The 13,323-nt window shown below is 48.5% G+C and overlaps 2 protein-coding genes across 3 annotated transcripts; both read right to left on the reverse strand.

The window, feature by feature from the left end:
- Positions 1-578: 578 nt before the first annotated feature.
- On the reverse strand, positions 579-2,143 carry LOC103640661 (acetylserotonin O-methyltransferase 2). The gene is made up of 2 exons (XM_008664145.3): positions 1,185-2,143; positions 579-1,064 (listed from the first exon to the last, which is right to left on the reverse strand). The coding sequence occupies exons 1-2, from the start codon at positions 2,076-2,078 to the stop codon at positions 765-767; spliced, it is 1,194 nt and encodes a 397-aa protein (XP_008662367.2). The 5' UTR covers positions 2,079-2,143; the 3' UTR covers positions 579-764.
- Positions 2,144-6,454: 4,311 nt separating this feature from the next.
- LOC103640660 (probable calcium-transporting ATPase 9, plasma membrane-type) lies at positions 6,455-13,172 on the reverse strand. 2 transcript variants are annotated; one of them, XM_035963279.1, is made up of 8 exons: positions 12,528-12,888; positions 12,132-12,363; positions 10,877-10,931; positions 8,817-10,780; positions 8,580-8,738; positions 8,235-8,406; positions 7,789-8,087; positions 6,455-7,083 (listed from the first exon to the last, which is right to left on the reverse strand). In XM_035963279.1, exons 4-8 carry the CDS (start codon positions 10,740-10,742, stop codon positions 6,775-6,777), a joined length of 2,865 nt encoding a protein of 954 aa, XP_035819172.1. In that variant the 5' UTR covers positions 10,743-10,780; positions 10,877-10,931; positions 12,132-12,363; positions 12,528-12,888; the 3' UTR covers positions 6,455-6,774. The 2 variants fall into 2 exon arrangements, with proteins under 2 accessions (XP_035819172.1, XP_020401355.1); XM_020545766.2 differs by lacking the exon at positions 12,132-12,363 and having other exon boundaries at positions 12,528-13,172.
- Between the last annotated feature and the right edge of the window lie 151 nt (positions 13,173-13,323).

The raw sequence follows: 13,323 nt of genomic DNA on the forward strand, positions 1-13,323 counted from the left end.
ATACATATTCATATATATCCTTAACAAGCTACTCTCTCCGTTTCTTTTTAGTTGTCGCTGGATAGTTCAATTTTGTACTATACAGTGATAACTAAAACGAAACGGAGGGAGTATCAGTTTGTCTAGGGAAAAAATAGCCCTTAGAGCAAGTAACAGCTTCCACATATCTTTTATATACATTTCTTGTATAAAAACGTTTCATAGGATATTTAGCGTCCTCTAGGCATATAAAGGTCTTTTTAATTAAGTGGTATTTAGCGTCCAGCTAGCTACATTTGGGATGCATCTCCCATCAGTAGCTTCAGACGATAAGTTCGATGTGCAGCAGGGATGCATGGGACAAAGCTCTACCTAGCTGGACATTTCTCGATCTATGCATATGGGTCTGGCAAGTGAACCAGCATGGGGGTGTCTATGCCATTTGTTAAGCAAACAAATAAATTGGAAAACATATATGGGGCGAGATGGAAATTCCAGACGACGTCAGTGTGACGACTCCTTGTCAGCAGCATCTTGATTTATCTCCGTATATATATGCAATTATTTTATGCATGTGCATGTTGCATTTCTCTAATCAATTAGCAACGCCGAGATTCTCAGTTCGTTCAGGGGTTTTCAGTTTTTCCATTTCTGCTGGTGGTACAAGTACACAATAAATTAAAGCCTTGCTTGCCCTGGTTGCTTATGAACAACAGTAACCACTTGGGTTTCATGCATGGGAAAACCTTATATAACGATAGAATAATGCATGGTAACAACCTTCATCATGGGAAAACCTCAATGATAGAATGGAAACCTATCGTGGGCGTGATCTTGTAGTCACTGAACCCAGCTCTCGAAAATATTTCTCTCCATTCGTGCTCCTCCCGCTCGGACCCATCGTACCGCATCATGTACATATCAAACAGCACCTGCGTCTCCTTCACAAGCTTGTCCGGTGATCCATAGCCGACCACCACGTTTATGATGATCACCTTGCCTCCAGCTTCTCTGCCGGGAATTGCTCGCTTGCACTGTCCCAGTATCTTCACACAGTGTTCGTCATCCCAGCAGTCCAAAACATGCTGAAAATTAAATTATTCCATATGCTTATATATATATAGCTAGGTCACTCTCTAGCTACTAATGTGTATGTAATAATGATGAGGAATATATAATACACGCATGGATATGTACGTACTTACCCTTAGGAGAACAGCGTCTGCAGGTGGAATAGACTCAAACATGTCACCGGCGACGAACTGCACCGTGCTATTGATGATACGATCAGTACCGGCGGCGGCCGCTGGTGGCACCTTGTTGTCGATCACTTGTTTGAGGTCTAGCACAGTGCATTTGATGTGCGGAAAGGCGTTAGCGATGGCAATAGCGGCGGCGCCATGGCCCCCTCCAACATCGACCAGCGAGGTGAGCCGGCCGCCGCCGAAGACACTGCTGGCGCCTCCGCTGGTGTCTTTCAGCATGATGTCCATGGACAGGCTGGTGTCCGCGACGCAGGCTTCGTTCATGGCTCTGTTGTACGCGGCGTCGCTCTTCGTCAAGCTCCATGGGGGCACGCCGAGTGCCGTCTCGAAGAGCGTCGTGGTCCCGCCGTCTCTGAACCACTCCTCCATGTCGAAGAAGGTGGACACGGACGTGCTCGGGCGCGCCAGGAGCCGGAGCAGTGCCGACATGTCAGGCGAGGACGCTGACGAGGTCGCTGATGCCTCCTTGTCCTTGTCACCGACGAGGACGCTGGACACGGGGGTCAGCGTGTAGACGGTCTCGCTCTCACCCTCGTCGCCGCCGGCGGCACCAAAGATGCCGAAGCAGGCAAGCATGCGCATGAGCCGACGGAGCTGCGCGCGCTTGGCCGGGTGGACACCCGTGCCGCTGACGAGGTCGGAGACCGTTGCTGCGCCGCCGCGGCGGTGGATGGCGCCGGGGATGCCTAGTCCAACCGCGCACAGCAGCGCCGACGACTTCACGTGGTGAAGGCCGTGGTGGTACAGCTCCACGTAAGTTTGGTGGCGATGGTGGTCGTTGTGGAGAGGCGGAGCGTCAGGCTCTTGCTGCTCTGCATGGGCACAAGGCGACATGACGGCGATGAGATAGATGTTGTTGATTACTTTTTTTTTTCTTTTCAATTGCCATTCATCGTTCATGGACATCCATTGGCCCCCGTTTTATAGGCGAGAGAGGCTATGTTTTCATGAATTATAGAAGCTACATATTATGGTGAAAGGATAGGAGAACAAAATATCACTTTAGAAAAATAAATAAGCTCAAATAAGCTAGTATTAAGTACCTTATTCCAGTTTATTTATAACCCTAAATTGATATTTTACTCTTCTATCCTTTTACTATAATCCAACTTATATAATTTAGAGGAAAATAAACACACCTAGAAATCTAGCTATCTAGCTAGCGGGCAGAGACGTGGAGATTATAAAACTCTAATAATAACACGTTCATGAATAAAATCTTAGATTGGTTGTCTACACACCACTTGACATGGCGTGACAAATGAACATAGTCGCGTCACGTTCGCTGGCGTGGCTAATAATAAGGGGTGTTTAGTCTATCCGCAGCGGTTTTCTCTAAATTTCCTCTCTATATCACTTTATTGTGTCACATCATTAACATTTCATCTCATACATTTTCATCTCTCGTAGCGGTTTCCCATATACCTTATTATAACCACATTTCTTATATCTACTTTTTATTTACTACAAATTTTTTATCTACTAACAATTACTTGTGGACTCACTGCTATAGGAACAAACAGTGATACGCTATATCCGAAGAGAGAGAAGAGGGGACAACGCGTAGGGACGGCGCTGCGAGCGTGGGGCGCCCCCTACAGGTGCCATGCAAGGGGAGAGGGCTGGCTGGCGACAACTGCTGCAGCCAGCCTTAGGCTATCCGCAGCGGTTTCCCCTAAATTTTTTCTCCTATATCACTTTTTTGCGTCACATCATCAACATTTCACCTCCTATTTTTTTCATCTCCCGCAGCGGTTCCCCCTAAATACTCCTCATATACCCTACTACAACTATAAAATATTATTTTCTATATCTACTATCAATTTTTTATCTACTAACAATTACTCGTGGACCCACAGCACAGTGTCGTAGGGGATGAACAGTGAACCTCTGGATTGAGGGGGGAGAGAAGAGAGCCGGCACATAGAGTGGCGTGTAGGGGACAGCGCTGCGGAGTCAGGGGAGGGAGCAGTAGCCTCTACGAAGGGGAGGGGCTGTTCAGCGCTCTCGGCTGCGGCCAGCCTTAGACTGTCCGCAAGGGATGCCGCGCGACGCCCCCTCACCTTGCCCTGTAGCTTGCATGACGGCTATAGGGCGGCCCCAGTGCCACAGCGGCTCCCCCTAGGAGGTGCCTTACGCGGAGGTAAGCTTCTCTCTCCCCTTCGTTCTGTCGTGTGTATGGGTGCCCTCCAATCACTGTTCACGTGGGCTCACTTCCAATTGTTAGTAGATAAAAAATTTATAGTAGATGAAAAGTATGTATAAAAAATGATATTTTATAATGTAGTGAGATATATGGAGAGTATTTAGGGGAAACCGTTGCGGGAGATAAAAAAATAGGGGATGAAATGTTGATGATGTGATCTAAAAAGTGATACAGGGGAAAAATTTAGGGGTAACGCTTGCGGATAGCCTTAGCGGCCATTGCTCTCAGCTCTGCGCTCTACGGCTGTGCTTTGAGGAAGAATCACTCTCAGTCTCTCACACGGTTAAAAAGAAAAAATAAACTGTTTCATGATGGGAGCAGACTTTATACGAGAGAGTAAGAGAAAAAATACAAGCTTTTTGTCGCTTCCAATTTATTCCTCACTCTTCAATCCCTCATCAGAATCGCAGTATAAATCGGAGAATTAGCTCTCTAAACTAAATAATTATAGAGCGGAGCTCTGCAAACGAACCCTAAAATAAACATCATGTCGGTGCATAAAATTAGGCTAAGATAAGGTTCCTGCATGGCCCCTTTTGAGGCCGCGTGGTCACGTCACGTGGACAAAGTTTATGCCGCTAGCTCATGACAAAGGCAAGAAATAAGAAGACGATGAACAAACACGTGACTGATAATTGCTATATGTATTGTGTTGTTAGTATTGCATTATTTGTCCTTATAATTGCTGTCCTGACTGGGCTAGTGTACCAGACGCTGGGATAGGGGCGGTTACTGTAGACCCTGAAAGCGTACTCTCTCACGAAGGTTCGTCCTAATTTAATACTCCCTCCGTTTCTTTTTATTTGTCGCTGGATAGTGTAAAATTGCACTATCCAGCGACAAATAAAAAGAAACGGAGGGAGTATTTTGAAAGTTTGACCGTTAATAACAAAATATTTATAAATATTAACTAAATAAAAATTAAACTATTACATTTATTATTAAAACATCTACTATAATATATAATTTCTTAAATTTAAAATAATTATTTTTATAGATATTGTTGGTTAAAGTTTTAAAACTTTAATTTAAGATAAACTTTCGTGACTTTAAGATAGAACAGAGGGAGCACGTTATAGTGGTGGTACTGTAGACGCTATTGTATTTGCTAGGAAGAATTATAGGCTAGAGTTAATAAAGAGCGCTAAATGTGGTCCACTAATTGAAGTTTATATTATAATAACTGACTGTAAACTGGCTTGGGATGATGTGACGACCATATGGATACTTTAGAAGCGATTGAAGTTTCTATTATAATAGATGGTTGAGAACTGGATTGGGACGTGACGGTATGGGATAAGGTGCAACAGTTTCCTCTTGAGGATAATGTTGATAGAATCAGGGCTTGTTCTGTTTCATCAAAATCCATATAGATTTATAAGGGCACTGGATGGGTTTTAATTATATCAAATCAAAGTACTTCATATTTTCTTTTGAATCTCTTTCAATCCAAAATAATGTATAGGAATAACCGAGCAAGGCCTTATATGGGAACTTAGGAATAGATTCAAGTTTACATCAAATCCCTCCATAACACTGACTCGTAGCTAATGGAAGCGATAGGAATTTCAAACATATCCGGAAGAGCAAGGTCCCACCAAAAGTTAAGTTCTTCATGTGGCTATATTGGACACTATGCAGTTTTAAAAAAGGACGATATGATTTAAAGAAACTGAGAACGGTAATTGAAACTAGCTGATACCTTTACTACTGCATAAATAATCTCCAGTACCGGTTAGATACCGGCTACAGTACTAGATTTTTAACTGACACTATGCAACTTTAGGCTAGTGACAGTGGAGATCGACAAACAATATGTTATAAGGTTCTAGTCAGACTGTCCGCAAAGCTTGACGCTTCCCCTTCGGTGCTGAAGCGGCGACAGTATATCAATACGCGCTGCAACATTTCACGCTAATTGTTCCTCTTCGTGCTACAATACTAGGAGAGCAAGCAGTGAACCCGGCTGGCGTCGCCCCCCTGCCTGGAGTTGTGTGTCTGCCGACATTTGTTGGTTGGAGAAAATAGATGAAGGGTGATAAATAGGTAGGGAAAATAATATATTATGGTTGTAGTAGGGCATAAAGGATTAATTTAAGGGAAACTGTTGTGGAAGTAAGAAGAGAAGGGGATGAAATCTTGGTGACGTAACACAAAAGTGAGATATGGGGGGAACAAATTTAGGCCTTGTTCGTTTGCGTCGGATTGCACCCGGAATCATTCCGGCTAATCAAAGTTTATATAAATTAGAGAAGCAATCCGGCCGGGAATTGTTCCGACCCACCAATCCGACACAAACGAACAAGGCCTTAGGGAAAACCGCTACGGATAGCCTCACAACTACAGTAAAAAGAAGCTGCATAGAGGGACCTTAATTGGTGCTGCAGATTTAGAGTGGGCACCGAAAACCTTATTTAGAGAGTCCTCTCTCTCCTACTCGTACAATGTTGGCATCAATGGTATAAGTTGAGTGGGTATAAAATATAATTGGAAAGAAATAATATAATATGTGATAGTTGGTATAGAGTTGAGATATATAATAAATATGACTGCAGAGTCTTGTGTTATAGGGTAAAGAATTTTGATGACGAGGATATAATATTCTTTTTAGGGTAGGAATTTAGGGTAAAATACCATTTTGGATCATAAATAAGTTAAAATAAGCTACCTAACTTATTTCAGTTTATTTGTGGTTTTAAAGTAGTATTTTTATCCTTCAACCGTTCTACCATAATCCAACTTATATTAGTCCGGTTACATGGTCGCCTTGTGCTAACATTCATGTCTCCATGCAAATAGCCGCACTGATATGTTGTCAAATATGAGGGCCGTGATAGTTGAGGAGCTAGATTGAACTTTTTTCCCGAGATATATAAAACGATTGAATAGGCCTTGGGCCTTTCCGAATAGACTCGGGAGCACAGGCGAAACGGACACTAACCCGGTCCGTCAGGCCCAATGTAAGCAAAGCCATCCGAACAGGAATGTAAACAAAGCAAGACAGTTAATTAATGTACTTCCATTAGTGAGAGGCTTTGTTTCTAGTATGACTAGGGGTGGTAATGGATCACAATCCGATTAGTTCAAAAATGAATAGTAATAAAGTCCGACTGATCTTTTAAAGTTTGTAATGTAAAATTTAGACCCCTAAGTATGACCCATCAAAATAGAGGTGCCTTGTGGTCACCACCATCTCTTTTTACATAATATAATCTGTTAAAACTGAACCTAGACAGTGGTTGGTTGGTTGGTTCCGACGAGGTTCCCTCACGCGAAAAAAATCAGCACGTCGTCAGTACCTTCTCCGGCGCTCAGGCTCAGCTGTTATATGTTGTCAGGGCCGCCGGGCAGCGGCGCGTAGCCATTTGGACTGGCGCGAACTCCATCGTCCGGTTCAACTGGAACGCACTTGAGGACGGCGCCGACGACCAAGCTGACGGATCCGAGGCCGACGCTCACCAGCCACAGCTGCCAGCCGAGTGGGACGGTGCTCGCAAAGGTGCCGAGGAACTCGACGATCACCACCTGGAACGCTACCGTCGCGGCTATGATTCCGACGAAGATCCAGTTGCCGAACATGCCGCGGAAGACGTTGATCTTCTGCATCTCCCTGCTGTTTATCTCGTTGAACACCTGATTGATGCCACATGATAAACAAGCTCGTCGTCAGACTGACAGAAAGACAGACACCTTGACCAGATCACCATAGGCGCGTCTAGTGCTGGGAATTGGGCCGGGCCGGGCCAGCCCGGCCCAAGCCCATCGTGCTTCGTGCCAAACGGGTTCGGGCCAGGAAAGCCCAAACATTTTTTGGGCCGTGCCGTGCCAGCCCGAAGTGTAAAAACAGTGGCCCAGCCCGGCCCTAAACCACGTCGTGCCTTCGTTGGGCCGTGCCGGCCCAAGCCCGGCCCGTATATTTGACCACATAAAATCAAAATATTATAATCATATAAAATTCATAGCTTACTAAATTAAAGATATTAAACAATTATAACATTATTTAACCACATAAACTCCAAATATAACAACAATATACAGTCGATATCTTACTAAATTAAAGAAATTAAATAGATTGGGCTCAATTGGGCCGTGCCGGCCCAAGCCCGGCCCATCTATGCGTGCCGTGCTGGGGGCCCGACGGGTCGGAAATTGAGGCCCGGCCCAAGCCCGACTTCGGGCCGTGCTAGCCCGGCCCATATTATTTCGTGCCGGACCGTGCTTTGGGCTCTTATTTTCGGGCCGTGCTCGTGCTGGCCCGAAAAGCCCGGCCCAGATTCCCAGCACTAGGCGCGTCACATAAGTGAATGAATATGTTGGCAACGGTGGATGCAGACCCACCTGGCAGAACACGAAGGAGTTGAATATGAGCGTATTGACAACGGGTTTGGAGTCCGCGCCATGGATGTTGAGGAGACGTTCCCCGCCAAACATGAGAGCTCCAAGCACGGCCAGCTGGTACAAGCTCTGCCCGACGATGTTCCGCCACATGACCTTGGTGATGAAGCTCTCTCCGCGCCCGACAGGCGGCCTCTTCATCATGTCGTCGTTGGGAGGCTCCGTGGCTAGAGCCAGAGCTCCCAGCGTGTCCATGATCATGTTGACCCACAGCAGCTGCACCGCCGTGAGAGGAGCGCTCCCTGTCGTAGCAGTACAGTAGTACAGCACTCAAAGCACTGTTACTCCAGATGGCATAGCAGCAGATATACCAAGAACCACTAACTGAACAGCCATGGCCCATGGCCATTATATTGCAAGAGGAATGTCATAGGTAAATGGCCCCAAACCTGTAATGCATGCCGAGACAAAGTTGATGACCAGAGCCACAATGTTGACGGTCAGCTGAAACTGCACGAACTTCTGGATGTTTATGTAGACCGCGCGGCCCCACCTCGCGACGTTTATTATGGTTGTGAAGTTGTCGTCCAGCACTATCACATCGGCACTCTCCTTGGCTACCTGCAAGTATGTAAGCTTATACTGTTATTTATCTTTTCAAGGGACGCACAGAATTGCCGAAGGGCATGATGGCCTTGCAATTGCAAGTGAGGAGTTCTTAGCTTCTGATGGCCTTGCAAGAGGTTTTTACATTCACAGTAAGAACAGTAGAAATTGCGAGGTATAGTTAGTACCTCTGTTCCTGCTATGCCCATTGCAAGCCCAATATCTGCTTCATGCAATGCTGGAGCGTCATTGGTACCATCGCCTGTCACAGCAACCACCTCCCTGAACATACCTCGCAGGTTTTTCACAAGGGTATGCTTGTCAAGCGGCAGAGAACGAGCCATAACCTGCCAGTGTCGAAAGGTACATACAGTTGAGAAAATTGATGGTAGATATGAGAAAACTGATGAAAAATCGAATTGGACCTGGATCTTAGGTATCAGGTCCCTCATCTCCTCTGGGCTTTTGTTTCTGAACTCTGGCCCTTCTATCGCTACGCCGCCGTCAGTCAGTATCCCACACTCTTTGGCTATAGCTTTAGCCGTGTTGATGTTATCACCAGTCACCATCCGTACCACGATACCGGCAGACATACAGGCCTTGACAGCGTCCTTGACTCCTGGGCGCACAGGATCCTTGATGCCAAAGATACATATCAGAGTAAAGCCTCCTGCCGGACTATCTGCATCCTCACCGAAACCATCCCCTTCCTTGTACGCCAGGCACAGTGTCCTTAACGCGTCTGAAGCGAACGAGTTGATGGTGCCTAAGACGTCCTTCCTCCGAGCTTCCGACAACGGAACGCCGTTCCCGTCGCCGTCAACCATGGCGTCGCACATCTGCACGATGATCTCTGACGCGCCTTTGACGTACCAGCGGTACCTGCCGTCGGGTAACGATACCAGCACCGCCATCATCTTCTTGACCGAGTTGAAAGGCTCGACCTTGACCTTGGTGCAGCTCCTGTCTCCAGCATCACGACGTCGTGCTTCTAGCTTCAGTCCAAACTCCAAGATCGCCCTCTCTGTCGGGGTTCCCAGAACAGCCTGCCCGCCGTCCTTCTCTCTGACCACCTCCGCGCTGGTGTTCTCAAACACGCCCTGCAGGAGCAGGCCCAGTGTGGCCGGCCGAGAGACGGCGGCGGAGCTCAGATCTTCCAGACCGCTGCCACTGCTGGAAACTGATTCTGAAACCTCGGACACCCATATCCTGTCGACCACCATATGGTTGGTGGTCAGAGTCCCCGTCTTGTCGGTGCATATAGTGCCGGCAGACCCCATCGTCTCGCACGCCGAGAGATGCCTGACAAGCGCCTTATCGTTCATCAGCTTCTTCATCGCGAACGCCAGGCTCAGAGTAACAGCCAGAGGCAGGCCCTCAGGGACGGCGACGACGATGATCGTGACCGCCGTCGCGAAGTAGTCCACTATAGCCAACGCGTCCGCAGAAGTCCACCTGCTGGAGAGACCCACCGTGAAGGTTTTGTCGACGAGGAACCTCACCATGAGGACGACGAACGTGAGCGTGGCGAACAGCAGCCCGATCTTCCCGATGACGGTCGCGACGCCGTTGAGCTTGACCTGCAGCGGCGTCTCGTCCTCGCCTCCCTCGCTCAGCGTGCTCATCAGCCTGCCCCACTCGGTGTGCATGCCGACAGCGGTCACGAGCATCTTGCCTGACCCGTCCTGGACCTTGGTTCCTGCCAGGATGAACGGCTTGGCTCGAGAGATGTACACCGGCTCGCTCTCGCCCGACAGGCTGGACTCGTCGATCAGGAGGGAGTATCCGTGGACGTAGAGCCCGTCAGCGGGCACCTGGTCTCCGATCGACAGGTGCACGACGTCACCGACCACCAGGTCGTATATTGACACCTGCTGCCGGCACCCGTCCCTGGTCACATGCACAGACACCTTCTTCTTCTCGTTGTCCAGCTCCTTGAACTGGAGCGACTGCCGGTAGTCACTGACAGCGGTGACCACGACAACCAGCAGGATGCTGAGCATTATCCCCAGGCCGTCGTACACGCCCCTGGGCCAGCCCTCGGACGCCAGGCCGACGGCGGCGGACAGCAGAGCGCAGGCCATCAGGATGACGAGCGTCACGTCCTGCAGGGCGTCCCAGACGAACATCCAGAAGCTTCGCCCAGGCTTCTCCGCGTACCGGTTGGCGCCGTAGACGGCTCGCCTCGCGTCCAGATCGTCGTCGCTGGCGGCGGACACGCCGCGGTCTGGCGACGAGCGTACTTTCGCGCATATCCCGTCCACCCCGCCGTGCATGCTCAGAGCCTTCGCGTCGTGCTTGCTCGTGATCGACGCCAGCTCGTCCGGGCTGATGCAGAACCCGGCCTTCATAATGTCGTCGGTTAGCCGGTAGTCTTTGTGCTTGCCACCTTCACGTACGTCAGATGCTTGGCCGGTTAGATCGAGTTTTTATTAGTAGCAAGGCGCACCATGCGTAGAGAAGATGAAGCGCAACTTGGCCGTACCATCGATGAAGTGGAGCGCGGCCTGCTGCACGTAGAGGGCGACCCGGATCTTTTCCTGGCAAATGAAAGAAAAAAAAAAACAAGGAATTACCTACAAGACATAGTTTTTCCTTATCATGAACATAGTAAGACATGAGACGCAGACAGATGCGCGGTGCTAGATTATACTAGTATTTTTCTTCGAGAGATTCTGATATTTGCCATCAGCAAAAAATATGTTTGTAAAATTGTCATCAGGGCCATATTTCATATACTCAGCTTGACCCACAATTCATAAACACATTGATAATTATAACAAGAAGACAACGTTGTGAGTGATAAAAATCCAATTATCTCATTTTTCTTCTTTCCTCTTCTGTTGTAAAATAGTAATATACTAGTATTTTTCTTCTTTCCTTTTCTGTCTAAAATAGTAATCATTTTAGCTTTTATTTTTATATCTATACTTAAAGGATCGATAAATATAGATATATATATTAAATATTGTATGAATCTATTAATTATTTAAAATTAATTTTAATTTAGAATAGAGGGTGTATTGTTTTTTTCTTTTAAACAAAAATGAATCTGTACCCACCACGCCACTAACCCCGCGCGCCAAACAAAAATGTATACACGAAACCAGAAAATAGCTCGAGACAAAGCACTGGATTCTCCCAGGAAAACAACAGGGGAAAAGGTAGAGCCATTTGACATCCAGCCGATGAGTATTGTAATTTAAACAAGGATTAGCTATGTTAAAAACGAGGAAAACAACAGGGGCACAATGCAATGCATTCCTTGTTTAACAATTTCTACACAGCGACGGAATCTTTTTTGTCGAATACGCAGGAGAGCTGCGCATCTTTGTTAATAGAAGAAGATTACGAACACAAATACAAAAACAAGAGCTGGCCAACCAGCTCAACACAGAGCCGACTACTCGCTCAGAATACAACCAAGGGCTTTCGCGCCCGCTCTCACCCACTCGCTAGCAACACCAAGAGCGGAAGAAACTACGGCGTCAACTGAGGATGCCTCACTCCGGAAGCACCTTGCATTTCTCTCTTTCCAAACTTCCCAAGTCACCAACGTAAAGAGAGAATCACCGCCCTTCCTGGCGCCCGGTGGCCACAGCTCCCGCACTCTTTGCCACCAACCAAGGACGGAATCTTAGATTGAATATATAATCGTGCCAGATGAGTGACTACGACTGTGCAAGTGGAGGGAGCCCGCACCGAACCGATCGAGTGGAACCAATAGCAGGGCGACTTACGTGGGCATCCGGGGGAGGGGTGCGGTGGTGGGGGAAGCTCGCGTTCGTTTCACGCCGGCCCAATGGCTGCGGTTGGCCCGTGAACGGTGAACGGGAGGAGGCGCCGATCCGATCGTGGCGGCTCGTCTCGTCTCGTCTCCCGCCGGCGGCCGGCCACCTGGCCGAGGTGTGGGGTACGGTTGGACGGCAACAGAAACGCTAGAGCTCTCTCTCCCTCTTCCCCGTCGGTTCCCTAATGTGGACCATAGTAGTTTAAGATCTAGTAGTCTGGACAGGTGGATCATCGTCTAGTACTCTAATCCAATGAAGGGTTATTCCCGAGAGCTAGCAACAAGGGTTCCATCAGGAGGAAGAGTCGTAGTAGACTAGTAGTAGCAGTACGGGCACGGTACGTACCTGGGTGGATCGGCGCTTGAGGTCGTTCTGGCGGCGCGTGGCGAGGTCGGCGACCATGCGGAACCGGCGGCGCGGGTTCTTGACGACGGAGACGGCGTCGCGCCATCTGCGCAGGGCCTCCTCGGAGCGGTTCTTGGGCGGCAGGTCGAACTTCTCCCGCAGGTCCTTCTCCAGCCACTCCATCCCGGTCTCCGGCGCCGCGGCGCGCGCCCCCCACCCCTCCCTCGTTTCCTTGCACAGCCACTGGACAGAGGAGGAAGCGGAACGGATGCGAGGGAGACCACACCGCCACCAGTCCACTACCCTCCTCCACAGGATGTGCGATCGCTGGCAAGGCAGGGCACCCCCTATCTCATTTTCACTATATAATATAATGTATAATAAAGTACATATATAATATTAATATATCCTCGCGGTCGCCGGTGGCGGTGGAGGTGGAGGGTCGTGATCTGCCTGACGTTGACTCGCCGTCCAGGGGCCCCACTTCGCCCCCCAATCAGCGGGCGCCTCCCCCGCGGCTGCTTTGGGGCCGTCCCGTGCATGTCACGTACGGTTACGGCGGTTGGAAATCTGTCGACTGTCGTTGCCATCGCTGCCTAGAAACCCAGAATTTACAAGGGAATAAAAAACCTGTCTCCTTGCTAAAAAAAGAAGCAATGCCCATAGATTTTCATGCCCATGCATAGTATACAGTTTGGAACAAAAGCACTTGCAATGCCCGGTCCTTGTCCACTTGCCAACCAACCACTCCCCTTCAACCACTTCCACCTCGGGTACTGAAATTTTCTGTCACAGA

Source organism: Zea mays, chromosome 10 (genome assembly GCF_902167145.1).
Source record: "Zea mays cultivar B73 chromosome 10, Zm-B73-REFERENCE-NAM-5.0, whole genome shotgun sequence".
NCBI lineage: Eukaryota > Viridiplantae > Streptophyta > Magnoliopsida > Poales > Poaceae > Zea > Zea mays.

Excerpts from the sequence above, each read along its gene's own strand:
- LOC103640661 (XM_008664145.3), bottom strand. The coding sequence starts at position 2,078 with ATGTCGCCTTGTGCCCATGCAGAGCAGCAAGAGCCTGACGCTCCGCCT. Across the intron at positions 1,065-1,184 it reads CAGACGCTGTTCTCCTAAGG|CATGTTTTGGACTGCTGGGA; the intron begins GTAAGTACGTAC and ends TTTAATTTTCAG.
- LOC103640660 (XM_020545766.2), bottom strand. The coding sequence starts at position 12,710 with ATGGAGTGGCTGGAGAAGGACCTGCGGGAGAAGTTCGACCTGCCGCCC. Across the intron at positions 8,739-8,816 it reads ACCTGATACCTAAGATCCAG|GTTATGGCTCGTTCTCTGCC; the intron begins GTCCAATTCGAT and ends CGACACTGGCAG. Across the intron at positions 8,407-8,579 it reads TGGGCATAGCAGGAACAGAG|GTAGCCAAGGAGAGTGCCGA; the intron begins GTACTAACTATA and ends ACATACTTGCAG.